The sequence below is a fragment of the Myxocyprinus asiaticus genome, chromosome 15 (assembly GCF_019703515.2).
Source record: "Myxocyprinus asiaticus isolate MX2 ecotype Aquarium Trade chromosome 15, UBuf_Myxa_2, whole genome shotgun sequence".
NCBI lineage: Eukaryota > Metazoa > Chordata > Actinopteri > Cypriniformes > Catostomidae > Myxocyprinus > Myxocyprinus asiaticus.
This window is the reverse complement of record NC_059358.1, coordinates 37,261,736-37,279,299: the sequence shown is the minus strand read 5'-3', so window position 1 is coordinate 37,279,299 and position 17,564 is coordinate 37,261,736. Positions and strand designations below refer to the sequence as shown.

The following is a 17,564-nucleotide window of genomic DNA, read 5'->3' as shown; positions in this document are numbered from 1 at the left end:
AATGTGAAGCTTATAATTTTATAAAAGCACTTACATTCATTCTTCTGGTAAAACGTGTATTATTTGAGCTAAGTTGTTTAAAAAGTTGTTTTTAAAGTCGTTTTAAGGTTTTAGGGTTTAGGGTTGCCGTCATGGCAACAAAGTTGTAAAACTGGATATAACTTTACACAGAAAAGGTTAGTAAGTGATTTAATGTTTACGGATTGGTCCCATTCACTTCTATTGTAAGTTTCTCACTATAATCTATATTTTTAAAAGTTGAAATACATTTTTGTGGTAATCAACATTATGCCGCAAATGCAGTCGAATGAGCTTAACTTGCACTGAACCCGTAATATTTCTTTCAACACAAATTAATATAAAAGAATAACATTAATTTCATCATGTCACCAATGAACAATAGTAAAGGTTGACCGATATATCGGTTTCACCAATTAATTGGTACAGACAGTTGCTTTTTAAAACTATTGGTTATCGGCAAAACTAAAGAGGTTTTTTTTTTACATTTTTATTCCTCTGTAGCCAAAACGGTAAAACCCTTCATCTGGGGAATATATAGGCTATAAAAAGCTTAAAGGGTTAGTTCACCCAAAAAAGAAAATTCAGTTTACTCACCCCTATGTTGTTATAACCCCATATGCCTTTCATTCTTTTTCTTAACACATAGGGAGAAATTGTGAAAAAACGCTGTGCTCAGTGATGTCACACAATGGCAGATTATGGTGACCACCTCTTCAAGCTTCAAAAGCACACAAAATTATAATTCAGAAGTCTGTGACTGTAGCTGCCTTCAGCATCCTCTGTCTATCTCTCTCGGTTTGATTGAGTACTCTGTTTCAAACAAATGAGGCTGGGCATACTGTATATTAATTACTGCTTATACAGTATGTATTAGCCCAGTGTTTCTCAACTGGTTGGTCGTAACCCACTGTACGGACTGGAACGTGGATAGCAGGAACATGCCAGGGTTCTCCTAAAGAAATATTTTTGGTGGCCGCCCAAGTCAAATTTAGGGCTTCGAGGCAAATTTAACGCTTTATACAAGCTAAAAGCTTCTCATCTGCAGCGTGATATTTCCACAGTGCAATAAAGTCTAGTTTAGCTTGGTTTTCTTGCACTAGTAATGGAATCGCTCGTGCCAATGATCTGCTCTCTGGTGTGCGCATGCATCAATGGGGTTTTCCCTCAATATTAAAGTCATTATATTAAAACTGATGCAACCTTTTTTAATTCTAGTGAGATTTTTCTTGTTTAAATCACTATGGAGGAAGTCAAACCTTTAAAACATTAGACAGCCCGGACATGCTAAACAGGACTGAAGTGGAACAGAGCAACACAATATACGCCAAAATAAAGTTGTTGATTTTTACAGCAGTAATAGTTATTTGTGATATTTTGATAAACATTTTACAGTTTCATATTAAATAATGCATTAGGTAAAATCTATTAAACCTCATTTTTATTACAACAGTGGCAGTTGTAGTTAAAGTTTCTAAATGTATTTTTGGCTACTTTTTTCATAAATACTATAATTTATTATTATTATTATTATTATTATTATTAGAAAGACTAGCTAAATTGACCTTACCATGGTAATGAGGTGCCATCCATGCTCTTACTTGTGTTTATTTGTCGATGCTCTGTAAACACAGTATAAGGGCAAGTACATAAAGGGCTTTAAAGTCTGGACCTCCAAGACTTGTGGACAAATTATAAACAAAGTTTTCCTCCTGTGCAATATATGTTTGAATGATGTCTGATGAAATTAGGAAATAAACTGGATAATATAAATATAAATAAATAGGCTCATAAACTTTTAAAAAGGGGAGAAAAAATGTCCTGTATCTTTTGTTTTTGACATCAACAACAAAAATAATGGCACTTGATACATGCATTTATACTTGAAAACCATGATAAAAACTATGTGAGACAAAAGAAAATGCAACCCAGGATACATACAGGTTATGTTTTTTACTATGGTGGGTCGCCACTTGATGTCTAATATAAAATCTGGGTCTGAAGCAAAACCAGTTAAGAACCACTGTATTAGCCCATATAACAATGTTTACGTCATAGCAATTCTATTTAAATACATTGTAAATAATTGTAAGAGTGCATGTTTTTTTCCCTTGTGTGTCTGTTTAAGCTAGAAGCACAGACATTTTAAAATAAGAGTCTCTGGTGTACTTCGGACTTGTTCGTTATACTTCGTCATGCACCAAAACTAATTTTTTTTCTGGCTATTATTTTGGTTGCACAACAAACACATCTGGGATTTTACTCATTTTGGACTCTTGCAGCTGTCTGTGCCCGTCACAGTAAGGAAAGGCTATGATTTTTTTTTTTTTTACATTCATTAAATCAATTTTAAAAACTATTGTCTGATTAATTGGTTGTTGGCCTTTTCCACCACCTGAGATATAAGTATAGGCAAAATTAATTATCGGTCGACCTCTAAACAATATTATATGAATAAATTAACATTAACCAAGATTCCCTATCTGTCACTCACTCGACGTTGGTGTCAATGTAGTGACAGTAGGGGTCACTCTTGGGAGCCTGAGACACCTCTGGTCTTTGATAAAAGGCCAATGAAAATTGGCGAGTGGTATTTGCATGCCACTCCCCCGGACATACGGGTATAAAAGGAGCTGGTATGCAACCACTCATTCAGATTTTCTCTTCGGAGCCGAACAGTCATGCTCATTGAGTTGAATAGCACTGTTCATTCACCTCTGCTGGATCTGACGCCGCATTTCAGCGGCTTCTCCCTCCTCTGCACTGGTGCACTGCAGAGAACGCCCCTGGGCGCTTCAGCAGAAAAACTAGAGAGTATATCTTCTGAAAGAGCGTTTTTCCCCTCTAAAAGTGTATATTTCTCTAAAAGAGCGTAAACACGGAACGTCTTTTTAAAGACGCGTCTTTCTAAAGATGCCTTTCCGATCGCGTGTTATTCCAGGTTGCGGTCGTTTTCTCTCAACTTCGGATGGTCACGATCGCTGTCTTTCGTGTCTGGGCACGACCCACACGGAGGCAGCATTTATGAATGGTTCATGTTCTCACTGCGAGAACATTACCATGGCAACGTTGCGGTCGCGGCTTGCTTTCGAAAGAAAGCAAGCCACCTCAACGGCTCCCCGCCTCGGTCCTCCACCTACGGGTATGAGGTCAGCGCGGCTAGCACTGGGGGCGATTTGGGGACCTCAATGGGATCGCCTCCGCCGGGTATCCCCCCGTGGACCTCCCATTCCCCAGCACGCTCGTCTGCCCCAGTCGGGCTTCCAGATGAGTTCACCGGCTCGTCGCACGGCGAGTCGGGCTTCTTGTTCATGGCCCGCGAAGATGATGAGCTCTCGAGTGCAGCATCGGAGAGCGGGCTTGTCCAGTCGGACGCAGAAGCCTCAGCTGGGCTTCCCCCTTCGGGGACGGTCGCCCAGTTACAGGCCGATGCCGAAATGACGGACATGCTTTCCCGGGCGGCTGCGAGCGTCGGGCTAAAGTGGAACCCTCCGCTCTCCCCTGAATCCTCGCGGCTTGACGATTGGTTTCTGGGCTCGCGGCGCCGCTCAAAACAGCCGCGCCACGCTCCAGTGCCATTCTTCCCGGAGGTGCATGAGGAGCTGACGAAGTCGTGGGAGGCACCTTTTACTGCCTGACCCCGACTCCGCAGTTCCCCCGCTCTCACTACCCTCGATGGTGGGGCGGCCAGGGGCTATACAGCGATTCCCCCGGTGGATAAGGCGCTCGCGGTGCACTTATGCCCGCAGAGCGCCGCCACCTGGCGTGGACGCCCTAAGCTCCCGTCCAAGCCCTGTAGGCTCACGTCATCCCTGACGGCTAAGGCCTACAGCGCTGCTGGAAAAGCCGCCTCTGCCGTGCACGCCATGGCTCTCCTGCAGGTCCACCAAGCCAAGGCACTGAAAGAACTGCATGAGGGTAGTTCCGCCCCAGATTTGATGCAGGAACTGCGCTCGGCAACCGACCTCGCCCTCCAGGCGACGAAGGTCACGGCGCGGTCTCTCGGGCGGACGATGGCCACACTAGTGGTCCAGGAGCGCCACCTATGGCTCAACCTGGTCGAGATGGGCGAGGCCGACAAGACACGGTTCCTTGCTGCCCCCGTTTCCCAGGTGGACCTATTCAGCAACACCGTTGAGGACTTTGCCCAGCAGTTCTCAACTGTAAAGCAGCAGACGTAAGCAATCCGGCACATCCTGCCCCGGCACGGCTCAAGATCCCGCACCCCGTCTGCTCGTCGCCAAGGGCGTCCCCCTGCGATGACTGCACCGGCTCCGCCGCAGCCTGCCCCTCCGGCCCGGCCCCGGCGTGGAGCCCACCGCAGGAAGCCGACGCCACCCGTCTCACAGCCGGCGCCGAAGAACCCACGGAGGGCCTCAAAGTGCCCCTGAGATGGGCAACCCAGGGACAAGGGAACCCACTCACGTGGAGCTGGTACAAAGACCACTCCATCCCCCGGTGGAGGGCCGGGTGGAAAATCTTTTGTTGCCTTTTTGTTTGATTTTGCTGCACGCCCAAGTGGCTGCATTACCCAACAGTTCAGCAAAAGAGCGGCTTCCTTTCTCCCTGGGTCACATACCCGGTGTGTACGGTCATCACCACGACTACCGTCCACGGGCTTTTTCTTGCAGGATTGGTGCTCCAGCGGTGCCCTTTCCGCCCCTGAGCGCCCAGCTGTGGCACACAGCCGCCCCCGATGTGGCAGCCTCCACGGGTTACGAGGACAGGCCTCTTCCTCCCCCATCTCAGGCTGTTCCGGGGGTGGTCACAAGGAGCCAGGTAAGTGCTTCGATGTCCCTAGACTCAGCACAGCCACGATGTGCTGTGGCACCTCACGCTCCGCCCTGCCGCGAGGCCCCACCTGCCGGTACGTCCGATGACGTTGTCCCCTTGGTCCCCCTCGCGCGGAATTTGGACGCATGGCTTGCGCTTCCCAATCCATCGCGGTGGCTGGTCCGGACCGTCCGACTCAGCTACGCGATTCAGTTCACCAGGCGCCCACCCAGGTTCAGCAGTATTCACTTAACCTTGGTCAAGGGCGAAAACGCTGTTACCCTGCGCGCGGAGATCGTTACCCTCCTACGGAAGGGCGCGATAGAACCTGTCCCTCCAGCCGAGATGAAGAAAGGGTTTTACAGCCCCTACTTCATCGGTGGGTTGCGGCCAATCTTGGACCTGCGAGTACTGAACCGGGCTTTACACAGACTCCCGTTCAAGATGCTGAAGCAAAGACGCATTCTAGCAAGTGTCCGGCATCAAGATTGATTCGCGGCAGTAGACCTGAAGGATGCGTACGTTCACGTCTCGATCCTTCCTCGACACAGACCCTTCCTGCGGTTCGTGTTCTAGGGTCAGGCGTATCAGTACAAAGTCCTCCCTTTCGGCCTGTCCCTGTCTCCTTGCGTCTTTACGAAGATCGCAGAGGCTGCCCTTGCCCCGTTAAGGGAGGTGGGCATTCGCATTCTCAACTATCTCTATGACTGGCTAATCTTAGCTCACTCTCGAAACGTGTTATGCGCACACAGGGACCTGGTGCTCTCACACCTCAGCCGACTAGGGTTTCAGGTCAACTGGGAAAAGAGCAAGCTCCTCCCGGTTCAGAGCATCTCTTTTCTCGGTTTGGAGTTGGACGAACGAGCATGCCCAGTTGGTGCTGGCCTGTTTGAAGGCGTTCAAACAGAAAACAGCGGTTCCACTGAAACTTTTTCAGAGGCTCCTGGGGCATATGGCATCCTCTTCGGTGGCCACCCCGCTCGGGTTGATGCATATGAGGCCGCTTCAGCACTGGCTCCAGACTGGAGTCCCGAGACGGGCATGGCGCCACGGGACACACCGCGTGGCCATTACGTCGGTCTGTCACTGTCTTTTCAGCCCTTGGACCGACCTCTCGTTTCTACGAGCAGGTGTTCCCCTAGAACTGGTCTCCAGGCGTGTCGTGGTCACGACAGACGCCTCCAAAACGGGCTGGGGTGCTGTTTGCAACAGGCACGAAGCCGCCGGCCTCTGGACGGGTCCGCGACTGCGTTGGCACATCAACTGCCTCGAGTTACTGGCAATTCTGCTCGCCCTGCGGAGGTTCCGGCCGTTGATCCAGGGCAAGCACGTGCTAGTTCGGACAGACAGCACGGCAGCGGTAGCATATGTCAACCGCCAAGGCGCTCTGCGCTCTCGCTGTATGTCACAACTCGCCCGCCGTCTCCTCCTCCGGAGTCGGCAGCACCTCAAGTCGCTGCGAGCCACTCACATCCTGGGCAACCTCAATACTACAGCGGACGTGCTGTCACGGCAGGTTTCCCTCAGGGGAGAGTGGAGACTCCACCCTCAGGTGGTCCAGCTGATTTGGAGTCGATTCGGTCAGGCACAGGTGGACCTGTTCGCCTCCCAAGAATTCTCCCACTGCCCGCTCTGGTACGCCCTCACCGAGGCTCCCCTCGGCATAGACGCGCTGGCACACAGCTGGCCCCCTGGCATTCGCAAATATGTGTTTCCCCCAGTGAGCCTGCTTGCACAGACCCTGTACAAGGTCAGGGAGGACGTGGTTCTCGGACCTCACGCTCCTCGTGACAGCTCCCCCTGGCAAATTCCCCTGAGGAAGGACCTTCTTTCTCAGGGAAGGGACACCCTCTGGCACCCACGCCCAGACCTCTGGAATCTCCATGTCTGGCCCCTGGACGGGACGCGGAAGCCCTAAATGGCCTACCACCTGTGGTGGTAGACACGATCGCTCAGGCTAGGGCCCCCTCTACGAGGTGCCTGTATGCCTTTAAGTGGTGTCTATTCGCTAAGTGGTGTTCTTCTCGACACGAAGACCCCCAGAGATGCGCAGTCGGATCAGTGCTTTCCTTCCTGCAGGAGAGGCTGGAAGGGAGGCTGTCCCCTTCCACCTTGAAGGTGTATGTTGCTGCCATAACAGCACACCATGACGCAGTTGACGGTAAGTCCTTAGGGAAGCACGACCTGATCATCAGGTTCCTAAGAGGCGCCAGAAGGCTGAATCCCTCCAGACCACCCCTCGTTCCCTCATGGGATCTCTCCGTAGTTCTTCAGGGTCTACAGAGAGCCCCCTTTGAGCCTTTGCAGTCAGTCGAGCTTAAGACACTCTCCTTGAAGACTGCCCTCCTGACTGCGCTCACTTCCATCAAGAGGGTAGGTGACCTGCAAGTGTTCTCTGTCAGCGAAACGCGCCTGGAGTTCGGTCCGGGCTATTCTCACGTGATCCTGAGACCCCGACCGGGCTATGTGCCCAAGGTTCCCACCACTCCTTTTAGGGACCAGGTGGTGAACCTGCAAGCGCTGCCCCAGGAGGAGGCAGACCCAGCCCTGTCGTTGCTGTGTCCAGTGCGCGCTTTACGCATCTATATGGATCGCATGCAGAGCTTTAGAGTCTCTGAGCAGCTCTTTGTCTGCTTTGGTGCACAGCGGAAAGGAAGCGCTGTCTCCAAGCAGAGGATCGCCCACTGGCTCGTTGACGCCATAACCATGGCATATCTCGCCCAAAACATGCCGCCCCCGGTAGGGCTACGAGCCCATTCTACCCGTGGTGTATTGGCTTCTTGGGCCCTGGCCAGGGGTGCCTCTCTAACAGACATTTGCAGAGCAGCTGGCTGGGCAACACCCAACACCTTTGCAAGGTTCTACAACCTCCAAGTGGAACCGGTTTCGTCCCAGGTAGTGGCACGCAACACAAGCGGATAAGCCCGGGATAGCCGGCCCAGTACACGCGCTAAGAGCCCTGTTCTGAGGTAGGTGCTCTGCATGTGGTGGTTCCCTCTAAGGCTAAACCCCATGCAATCTATATCTTCCGCTAGTTCGTTTCCCTGCTGGCAAACTGCGTCTTCCTTGGGCAGAGCCCCTCTGCCCCAGTCTCCATGTTTGTAGTAACTCCTCCCCCATTGGGCAGGATCTACCTTGAAGGCTCTCCACATGGTTGGAAAGACCATGTGACGTATTTTTCCACTTAAAAATATCCCCCCCTCTCTTGGGGCGAGGTGTGGTCTCTGCGGTGTCCTCCCCTTGGGAGGGACACCCCCCGACTAGACCTGGCGGCCCAGTCGGATAATCCCCCTTCTTTTTTAGGGAGTGGAAAAAGAGAAGGGGAAAAGAGGCCACGACTGGGTTAAGCCTGTCTCTATCTTTGGGTAGTCGACTTGTCCCCAAAAAGGGCCATTCGACACTCATAACTGTGTTGGGGGAGGTTACGTGTCGACCTGGTGTGCTGGCTATGAGGCACACAGCAAGTCTGCCCACCACACACCGCCAGCTCACGTAACACCGTTCAGCCTTGTGGCGTTTTGTATAGGGACCCCTAGTGTCACTACATCGCCACCAACGTCGAGTGAGTGACAGATAGGGAATGTCATGGTTACTGGTGTAACCTCCGTTCCTTGATGGAGGGAACGAGACGTTGGTCCCTCCTGCCACAACGCTGAACTACCTGCTGAAATGGCCGGACCTTATATCCGCTCCTCAGCGTAAAACCTGAATGAGTGGTTGCATACCAGCTCCTTTTATACCCGTATGTCCGGGGGAGTGGCATGCAAATACCACTCGCCAATTTTCATTGGTCTTTTATCAAAGACCAGAGGTGTCTCGGGCTTCCAAGAGTGACCCCTAGTGTCACTACATCGACACCAACGTCTCGTTCCCTCCATCAGGGAACGGAGGTTACACCAGTAACCATGACGTTAATAAGTGCAGAAAAATATATTTTCATTGTTAGTTCAAGATACCTAATGCATTTACTAATTACTGTAACCAGTGTTGAGTGTAATTTGATCGCAAAGTAATTAGTTACTGTAATCTAATAATTAAAAAAAGTACTGTACTGAAATATTTGAAGTTCTTGTAATAAGATTAGTTACTTTCAAATAAGTTAATTACTTTTGAGAGCTTATGTACAGTATTCTACTTAACTAACAATTCATAGTAAGGAAGGAAGAAACTTGAGCATATGACTTGTGTGACAATGAACAAGAAGGAAATAGAGACATTGTTATGAATTTGAGTGGAAAAAACTTTTCTGTGAAGTTTTTTTAGAAAGTAATTTAAAAGTAAAGCAATTAGTAAAATGATTACTTTTTCCATGAAGTAATCAGTAATATTATGTAATATGAAGCAATATGATAACAATTAAAGAAGAAATTAGTCATTTGTAGTGGATTACTTTTTTTTTCCCTCCCCAACACTAATTATAAAGTGTTACCAGTTAATTTACCTCCAATAAATCTGTGGTAACATGATATCTATGGAGCTAAATAAAAGACAAAAAGATTATTTGAATTTGAATTTTGTGAATTTGAATTTTAGTCATGGCATTTAACAAAATGGAATTTTCCATTGCATATTTTATAGTTTTCAATTTGAATTTCATAAATTTGAATTGTAGATGTGGCATTTAACAAAATGTAATAGTTTTTTTTGTGGCTTATTTTATAGATTTGTATTTTTAAACAGCAGACTTTGTGTTCTGAACTTTTTAGAGGTGAAATTAGCTGTAAATATTCAGATTACAAAATAACAGCTGAAGAAGAAATTCAGTTTTTTTAAATGCAATATAGAATTCAGTATTCTAAAATTCAAAATGCAGAAATTTAGATCTTACAGAAAGTAGGTCAGAGGTCAAGCATCTGGGTTCCCAGGGAAAAGTAGAGGGTTTCAGAGGAGTCGAATGAAGCATTGTGGCAAATCACAGAGCTACAATGGCAATTCCAGCATTTGCAGTGAAAACATAATATTTAACATATATCAAGTACCCATGACCAGTATATATCCGAACCATTTCAATGAATTATCATAGACACCTGCAGATACAGTACAGACATCAGAAAATGTTCAGTCTAAGTTTTCTTCCACTTTAGATCGGGAAATGAACTTGCGATACAGACGTAACTAAAGTGGACAGGAGTAAAAACTTTGTGAATTTAAATGCCCAATCCAGAAATAATACCAGCCACATAATATAAAAGGGTCAACACTCCTAAGAACAAGTAGTAATTATTTTTTATTAACTGTTGTTTTCACATAAAAGAGAAAAAAACAGTTTTTACGGACGTGACAGTTGTGAAAGCAGCACTTACCTGATGAGGGGGAAATCAAAACGCTAAAACATGTAACTTTGATCTCTGAGACATCTGTATGATATACTGTAACCATCAAGGCTGCATGATGAATTTTAATGAGATTAAAATTGAGGGGGGCCTGAGTAGCTCTGCAAGTAAAGATGCTGACTAACACCTGGAGTCGCAAGTTTGAATCCAGGGTGTGCTGAGTGACTCCAGTCAGGCTTCCTAAGCAACCAATTGTCCCGGTTGCTAAGGAGGGTAGAGTCACGTTGGGTTAACCTCCTCGTGGACGCTATAATGTGGTTCACTCTCGGTTGGGCGCGTGATGAGTTGTGCGTGGATGCCGCAGAGAATAACGTGAAGCCTCCACACGTGCTACGTCTCCGTGGTAACACGCACGATTCATCCTCCACCACCCGGATTGAGGCGAGTCACTACGCCACCACGAGGACTTAGAGCACATTGGGAATTGGGCATGCCAAATTGGGGAGAAAAGGGGAGAAAATCCAAAAATAAATAAATAAATAAATAAAATAAAAAGTAAGATTACAATTGTGATATGGCCTTGCACAAATACAAAGCCGCTATCGGTTGCATTTTTAAATAAATAGTCTAAATTGACCCTTTCAGAAAGTGCTGCGTGAGTGAGTGCCACACTGGTGGGAGTAAAAGTGGAACAAGCAGAGTAGCGCAGCAATTATTATCATTGGTCCCTTCTCAAATGCTGGCTTTAAATGCAGTAGCTTAAAACAAGTCACAGACCAAAGCAATAGTCAGTCATCTATTAGAATAATCCTAGTACAAGAAGGAGCGCTGATGGTTTTGATGGAAACTCTAAACTCTAGAGGAGACGTGAGATTACTGGGATCTTTTTCTCAGTTGCAATATTTTAGAAACAGGGCACTTAAGCAAAAGTGTTTATTTGTTCTCTGTGTAATCACTGCAAGGAAAAAAAACATTTAAAATATTAAAGAGATCTTAGGTGTGATTATTCTGTCTTAAAGGAATGCTTCTTAAATGCTTCTTTCAGGATCACACTGCAGAGTGAGAGTGTGAATGTGTGTTTTGTGGGCTTGAGATAATAGCTCTATCTGCACCACCACAATGCAGGAGCACAGTGCAGGGCTGAAATCACAGCAGAGTGTTGAAAACCTGAATAATAATTTAAAAAAAAATCAATGGCCTTGTGTTCCTCTCATCTTCTGACATGGAACAGAAATTTCATCCTATATCATTCCTCTACTGCTCAGCTTTGAATCCAAAAACATCCAGAGGGGAATTCACAAAGAATGCATAATAATAATAATAATAATAATAATAGTAATAATAATATAATAATAGCACAACATTAATTGCAACAGGCAAATAGCTTGGAAATATGTGAATAAGGAACAATCTTTGTAGCAAAATTTCAACACTGACTGCACCAAGTTAAACTAGATTGTGGGTGTTTAGTGTACATGATGCAGGTTATCATGCTAAAATACAAAGTGCAAGCGGCGCATGTGTAGCTCAATTGTTAAAGCATGGTGCTAGCAATGCTAAGGTCATGGGTTCAGTTACCAGGGAATACACATATTGATTAAATGTACACATTGAATGCACGGTAAAATACTTTGGACAAAAACGTCTGCCAAATGCATGAATGTAACCTTTTAGTGAACTGACAACTAGAGGTCGACCGATAGTGGATTTTGCCAATACCGATAACTGAGGTGGTGGGAAAGGCCGATAATGACTAATCGGCCGACGGTTTTTAAAATTGATTTATAGAATGTCATATTCTTCTGTCATAAAAATCATCTTCTTTCCTTGCTATGACGGGGACACACAAAGAGTCCTAAATGAATAAAATCCCAAATGCAGTTTATTGTTCAACCAAAATCCCCAAAACAACCAGAAAACATGAAGATGTGGTGCATAACGTGGGACTTTTAAGTACTGTCTAAACAAGCCCGAAACACAACGGGGACTCTTATTTTGAAATGATGAAAAAAAGATCGGCAACTACCGGCATAGATTTTTGCTGATAACGATAGTTCCAAAAAGCAACTATCAGCACCAATTAATCAGTAAAATTGATGTATCGGATGGCAACCCCCCGCCCCACTATATTTTAATGTGTGTGGAAGCCGTGTGGGTCCTGTAACTTCTTGAATTAACCTACGACAACAGATTTTATGTAATTTTATGAGACAATTTTGCTTATCTGTTGTGTTAAAATGTAAATTAACCTTTCAAGATAAAGGTAATATCAGACACAAGATTCAGACATGGAAGGAACTAAAAGGCAGCCGTATTTTGTCAATAATTCATAATTCAATAATTCTTTCTCGCTCTTCCTCTCCATCTTTGGCTGCCTGCCACATTCAGTATTAACCACTGATAATATAGAGTGGTGGTATTAACCTGCAGATGCTTGATCCCTGTGAACATTACAATTTCCAGATTCACTACAGTTGTTAAATCATGCGGAACGAGTCGTGTCATACAATCACTTACCAGCCATGGTTGAGATCCCCAGTATTACTCCTATAGATAATTCAATCTGGGTGCCCTGGGGAGAAAACCATTCAAGGTTTAGTTTTCATTCCAGTCAGAAGCCTGATTGACAGAACACATTATTTGAGATTCTAGATCTCATAATTCTGAAATTCAGATCTAAATGTCAAGCATTGTGAGTGCTGCATTATTAGATTCTGGATATATACAAGAACTTCACACTTGAACTGTGTGATTGCTGCTTTACTATTCAGTGATTGGCATCTAATAGGGTATTTAAGGAGTTTTGAATTATAAATGAGTTTGATTTTAACATTTACTGGGGGTGATCCGTGATCAAACATCATTTCTTCCCATTGGAAGAGCTTGATGAGCTGTTAGAAACCTGCCGAATAGCAGAAACACAGGTGCCAGATTACAGCGCAAAACTAATTAACTGTAATCTCAGCTCTCTGATCTTTTCTTCTGATTTAGGAATGAAACTTTAAACCAAACCCATGTGGTTTAAATGTGAAGGTTAAGGTGATTTTATATTCTCTTTGACTTCAATAATCATACTGCACAATGACAGCAGCATACAATGCACACACATAATAAAGAACTGAAGAGTCACATTATTTCCTGTTTGGATGGAGGAACTTACTGCAACTATCATGATGGCATTATCCAGGAACCCAAACCCAATAAATGGAATGGCATTATGGAACAGCACTGAAATATAAAAGCAGAAAAGAGTGTTAGAATGGAGTCATTTTAAGTGATGGGAGTCGATCTTAAAGATAAAAATGACAATGGCTATGTTGAAATAGCTACTTTTACTATTTCTGCAGTATGCATCTTGTGTCCTAAGCGCAGTATATGTATATGACCTACTACATTTGGCAAAATGTATACAAACAGAGCACGGAATACAATATCCTACAATGTAATGTGCTCGATTTGACCTTCTATGTCTAGTGTGATGCATTAATTGGAAGAACTATCAACCATGACTTTTTAATATCTCTTTTTTAACTTATTTTATCTGATTGGCAAGCGTTATGACGTTTTACACAAAACCGGATTAAATCATTTCTGGTACTGTTTTCACATACTATTAAAAATAGCAGACAGCATTCTACTATTTTTATTGTAGCCAACAACTCCAACATATTTTCCTTCACATGAATATAACAGTCAGCATCACTCAAATTTATTGTTATTTTGTGTGTTTTTTTATTTTATTTATTATTCTGTACTTGAAATAGAACTGAAATCCTTTTAAAAAGAAAGAAAAATGTACTTTTAAGGTGAGAATAAGTCCTTGAATCAAATAATTTCGAATCATCCCTCCTTTTCTTTAAATAAAATAAATAAATAAAATAAAAGCAAATATTGAGGTTACAGTGAGGCACTTAAAATGGAAGTGAATGGGGCCAATTTTTGGAGGGTTTAAGCAGAAATGTGAAGCATATCATTTTATAAAAGCACTTACATTAATAACGTCTGTTAAAACTCGTGTTATTTCAGTAGTAAAGTCATTTTTACAGTCGTTTTAGGGTTTGTTGACATTACAGCGTCATGGCAACTAAGTTGTAAAATTGGCCACTTTACACAGAAAAGGTTAGTTAGTGATTTTTTTTCAAACTAAAATCATGTTACCACACATATTTTTTTATGTCTTGTGGCTAAAGTTGTGAGTATTTTAATGTGAAAATGTTTTGCCCCATTCACTTTCATTGTAAGTACCTCACTGTGACATCGATTTGTGCTTTTGTTTTGTTTTTTAAAGAAAAGGGGGGACGAGCCGAAATTAACTTTTGTGGTAATCAATATTATGCCACAGACACTGTCTATTGAGCTTAACTTCTATTGAACCCGGAACATTCCTTTAAACAGCCTCCAGGAGCCATCAGATTCAAAATGCTACATTTCAATAAAATGGTGGAAAACTGCAAGTCGGGCGGCTATTTTCAACTGTATGCTATTTATACCAAGAAAGTCATTCCTTGTGGTTACATTGCATTTCTTTAATAAAACCAAAGTAAACAGTATTTTTGTGATTGTGGTTACTACAACATACATCCAAGCCACGGGACAATGCCCATGTTCCTGGATAAGGTATGCACTGCAGGTGAGTAGTATGAATACATTCCCGGGCATACTTCAAGAACGTACTATATTAATGGCAGAGAAATATGTTTTCATCAAATGTAGTACATAACAAGTCACAATTGTAGAGTAGTTATACATTAAACAACATTTTGGACATTCATTATTTTTAGAAAATAAATATCCAGTTATGGAATAACAGAGTTGAAAGTGTCCAATAGAACTGTAAAAAATGGCTTGAAAAACAAATCATGTTTGTGAACATTGATGGTTGTATACAGTCTCTTTATTGTCTATTACATACTCTTTATCCCCTTTTTTGCTTTGCTTTTTTTTTTTTTTCTTGCTTGTTTTTAACTAAAAGCCTAACCAGGGACAGGTGCTGCAAATTAGCTTTTAGCTAGAAGCTTGTGTACAGAGCATCTGCTGCTTAAAACTTATGTAGCAATGTTATTCTATATTGTCCCTCTCAAATAAACCAGCAAATAAAAAATACTCTGATAGTATGTGAATTTTGGATGCAGCTTCTCTCTGCACATGCACATCTCTTTCTTCTAAGCTAGCATTTTACTACAGCAGATATTTTTGACTTTTGTATGAAAAAATGTCTTATGTTCCTCATTTGTAAATCGCTTTGGATAAAAGCGTCTGCTTAATTACTAAATGTAAATATAAAAGTAACATTCCCCAACTCTGCAAATTATTAATAGAACTTGCCTTTTTCGCCAGACTCGCATAGCTACGAATTGTCATTTTTAATAATAGAAAATGTTGGATTATCAAGACAACATTAAATGTACTATAGATATTAGAGGTCCAGGGCATGCTGAGTGACTCCAGTCAGGTCTCCTAAGCAACCAAATTGGCCCAGTTGCTAGGGAGGGTAGAGTCACATGGGGTAACCTCCTCGTGGTCACTATAATGTGGTTCTCGCTCTCGGTGGGGTGCGTGGTGAGTTGTGCGTGGATGCCGTGGAGAATAATGTGAAGCCTCCACACACGTTACGTCTCCATGGTAACACGCTCAACAAGCCAAGTGATAAGATGCAGGAATTGACGGTCTCAGACGTGGAGGCAACTGAGATTCGTCCTCCGCCACCCGGATTGAGGCGAGTCACTATGCCACCACGAGGACTTAAGAGCGCATTGGGAACTGGGCATGCCAAACTGGGGAGAAACAATTCCACTGAATAGAAGTATGATATGGGATAGTGGAGGGGTACTGGAAGTACAGTCACAGGAGTGAGGTAAGTGGCCGTTTATATAGCCTTGCAATGTGACTGACAGGACTTAAATGAACATAATCCTCCTGATTTTCATTTAGAGCTCCACATAAAGTCGGTTTGTTTTGTGACAGGTCTGGTCATGAACCCAAAGATTATTTTTGTTTATTTCATAAAATAATGAACACAAAACAGTGACTTCTCCTCTGATAACACACAGGAAGTCATCCAAACCACACACATATCAACCACATGACTTGCCAATAAACCTCAGATCTGTGGAGGTAAGTTCAGTGTGGTCTGGATCTATTTTAAGCCTCTATTAGAGTGACTATAAGGGGCTGTTGCTGTGTGTGTAGCCCCTTCATCAACATGCCACTCTGAGTGGTCTCTAAGAAACAGGCAGGTAACTACGGCGACAATTCCACGTTCTTTCCATCAGAGACAGACATCCTGTTGCACAGAAGCATTAAGATGATGTGTGCAGGAAAATATGCAGGTGTTCAGTGTATTTCTGCTCTTTCATTTTTCACGCACATCTTTATAAGTGCTAATGTTTTCACCTGAAAAAGAATAAACTATCCTGACTGAAGCCTGTCTGTGAATAGCAATTTATAGAAAAGTGTCTTTGTGATACACACGTTGATTTGCCAACACACTAGTGTTTTCTGCAAAAACATAATTTTGCAGGAAACACTGACACACATTAACTTACCATATCTCAGCTGTGCAGTTGTCGGGGGTGCCATCTCTAGCTGCTCTGTAAGAGAAGACAAACTGTGTGTCAGCAAGGAGAAATGAAAGGACCTCAGGGACATTCCTGTGCAGGGAGGATGGCAAGTGACAGCATGGAATATGGATTCGATTGCTATGACGTCAGAAAGGCCTACATAATGACATGCAGCACAATAAGACATCCACAGGAGTCCAAATATGGCTGCATCCTGAACCAGGCATCAATCTCAGAAAGCTTTATGACAAAGGTATGGTTCACTGAAATTTTTTTTAATTCTGTCATCATTTAATCAACCTTACGTTGTTCCTAAACCTGACTTTCCTGACTTTCTTTCTTCTGAGCAAAACAAAAGGAAATGTTTTGGAGAATGTTCACAAAACTCTTTTCCAAAAAAGAAAAGTAGACAGTGACCAAGGGCTGTCAAGCTTCAAAAGGGACAAAAAAGCACTTTAAAAGCAGGGTCGACATGACTTAGTATGATAGCTTTGTGTAAGAAACAGACCCAAATTTAAGTTTGAGCAACTTGACATGTGAAGACGTGACAGTGCACTTGTTCATGTGTGTCTCCTAACCAAATGGCAAGGCAAGTTTGAATACGCAAAAGTGCAAATGTGTTTTGAGAGCTATGGCAGAGGGAAAGATTATTAGTGAATTTTGACTTCAATTTCGGTCTGTTCCTCACACAAAGCTATTGTATGGCTTCAGAAGACTTGGAATATAATGCAGGAGTGTAATGTTGGTCACTGTATACAGTACTTTTGTTGTCTGAAAATGAACAGCTCAAACATTCTATATAAAATACATTTCTAACACTACTTTATCTGCTTTTGTGTTTTGTGGAAGAATGAAAGTCATACAAACCATATAAACATGAGAAAAAAATTCAGCGATTAAACAATGTTTATTTTTGGGTGCACTATTTCTTTAAAATTCA

General features: G+C 43.6%; 1 protein-coding gene across 1 annotated transcript in view; it reads right to left on the bottom strand.

Moving 5' to 3' along the window:
* The window catches only part of LOC127452504 (transmembrane protein 65-like), an 80,100-nt gene that overhangs the window by 20,193 nt on the left and 42,343 nt on the right, over positions 1 to 17,564 (bottom strand). The window contains exons 3-5 of the mRNA XM_051717986.1: positions 16,610 to 16,654; positions 13,225 to 13,292; positions 12,582 to 12,636 (exon numbers count right to left, since the gene is read on the bottom strand). Of these exons, the coding sequence (XP_051573946.1) occupies positions 12,582 to 12,636; positions 13,225 to 13,292; positions 16,610 to 16,654 (168 nt within the window). The remainder of the gene's footprint in view (positions 1 to 12,581; positions 12,637 to 13,224; positions 13,293 to 16,609; positions 16,655 to 17,564) is intronic.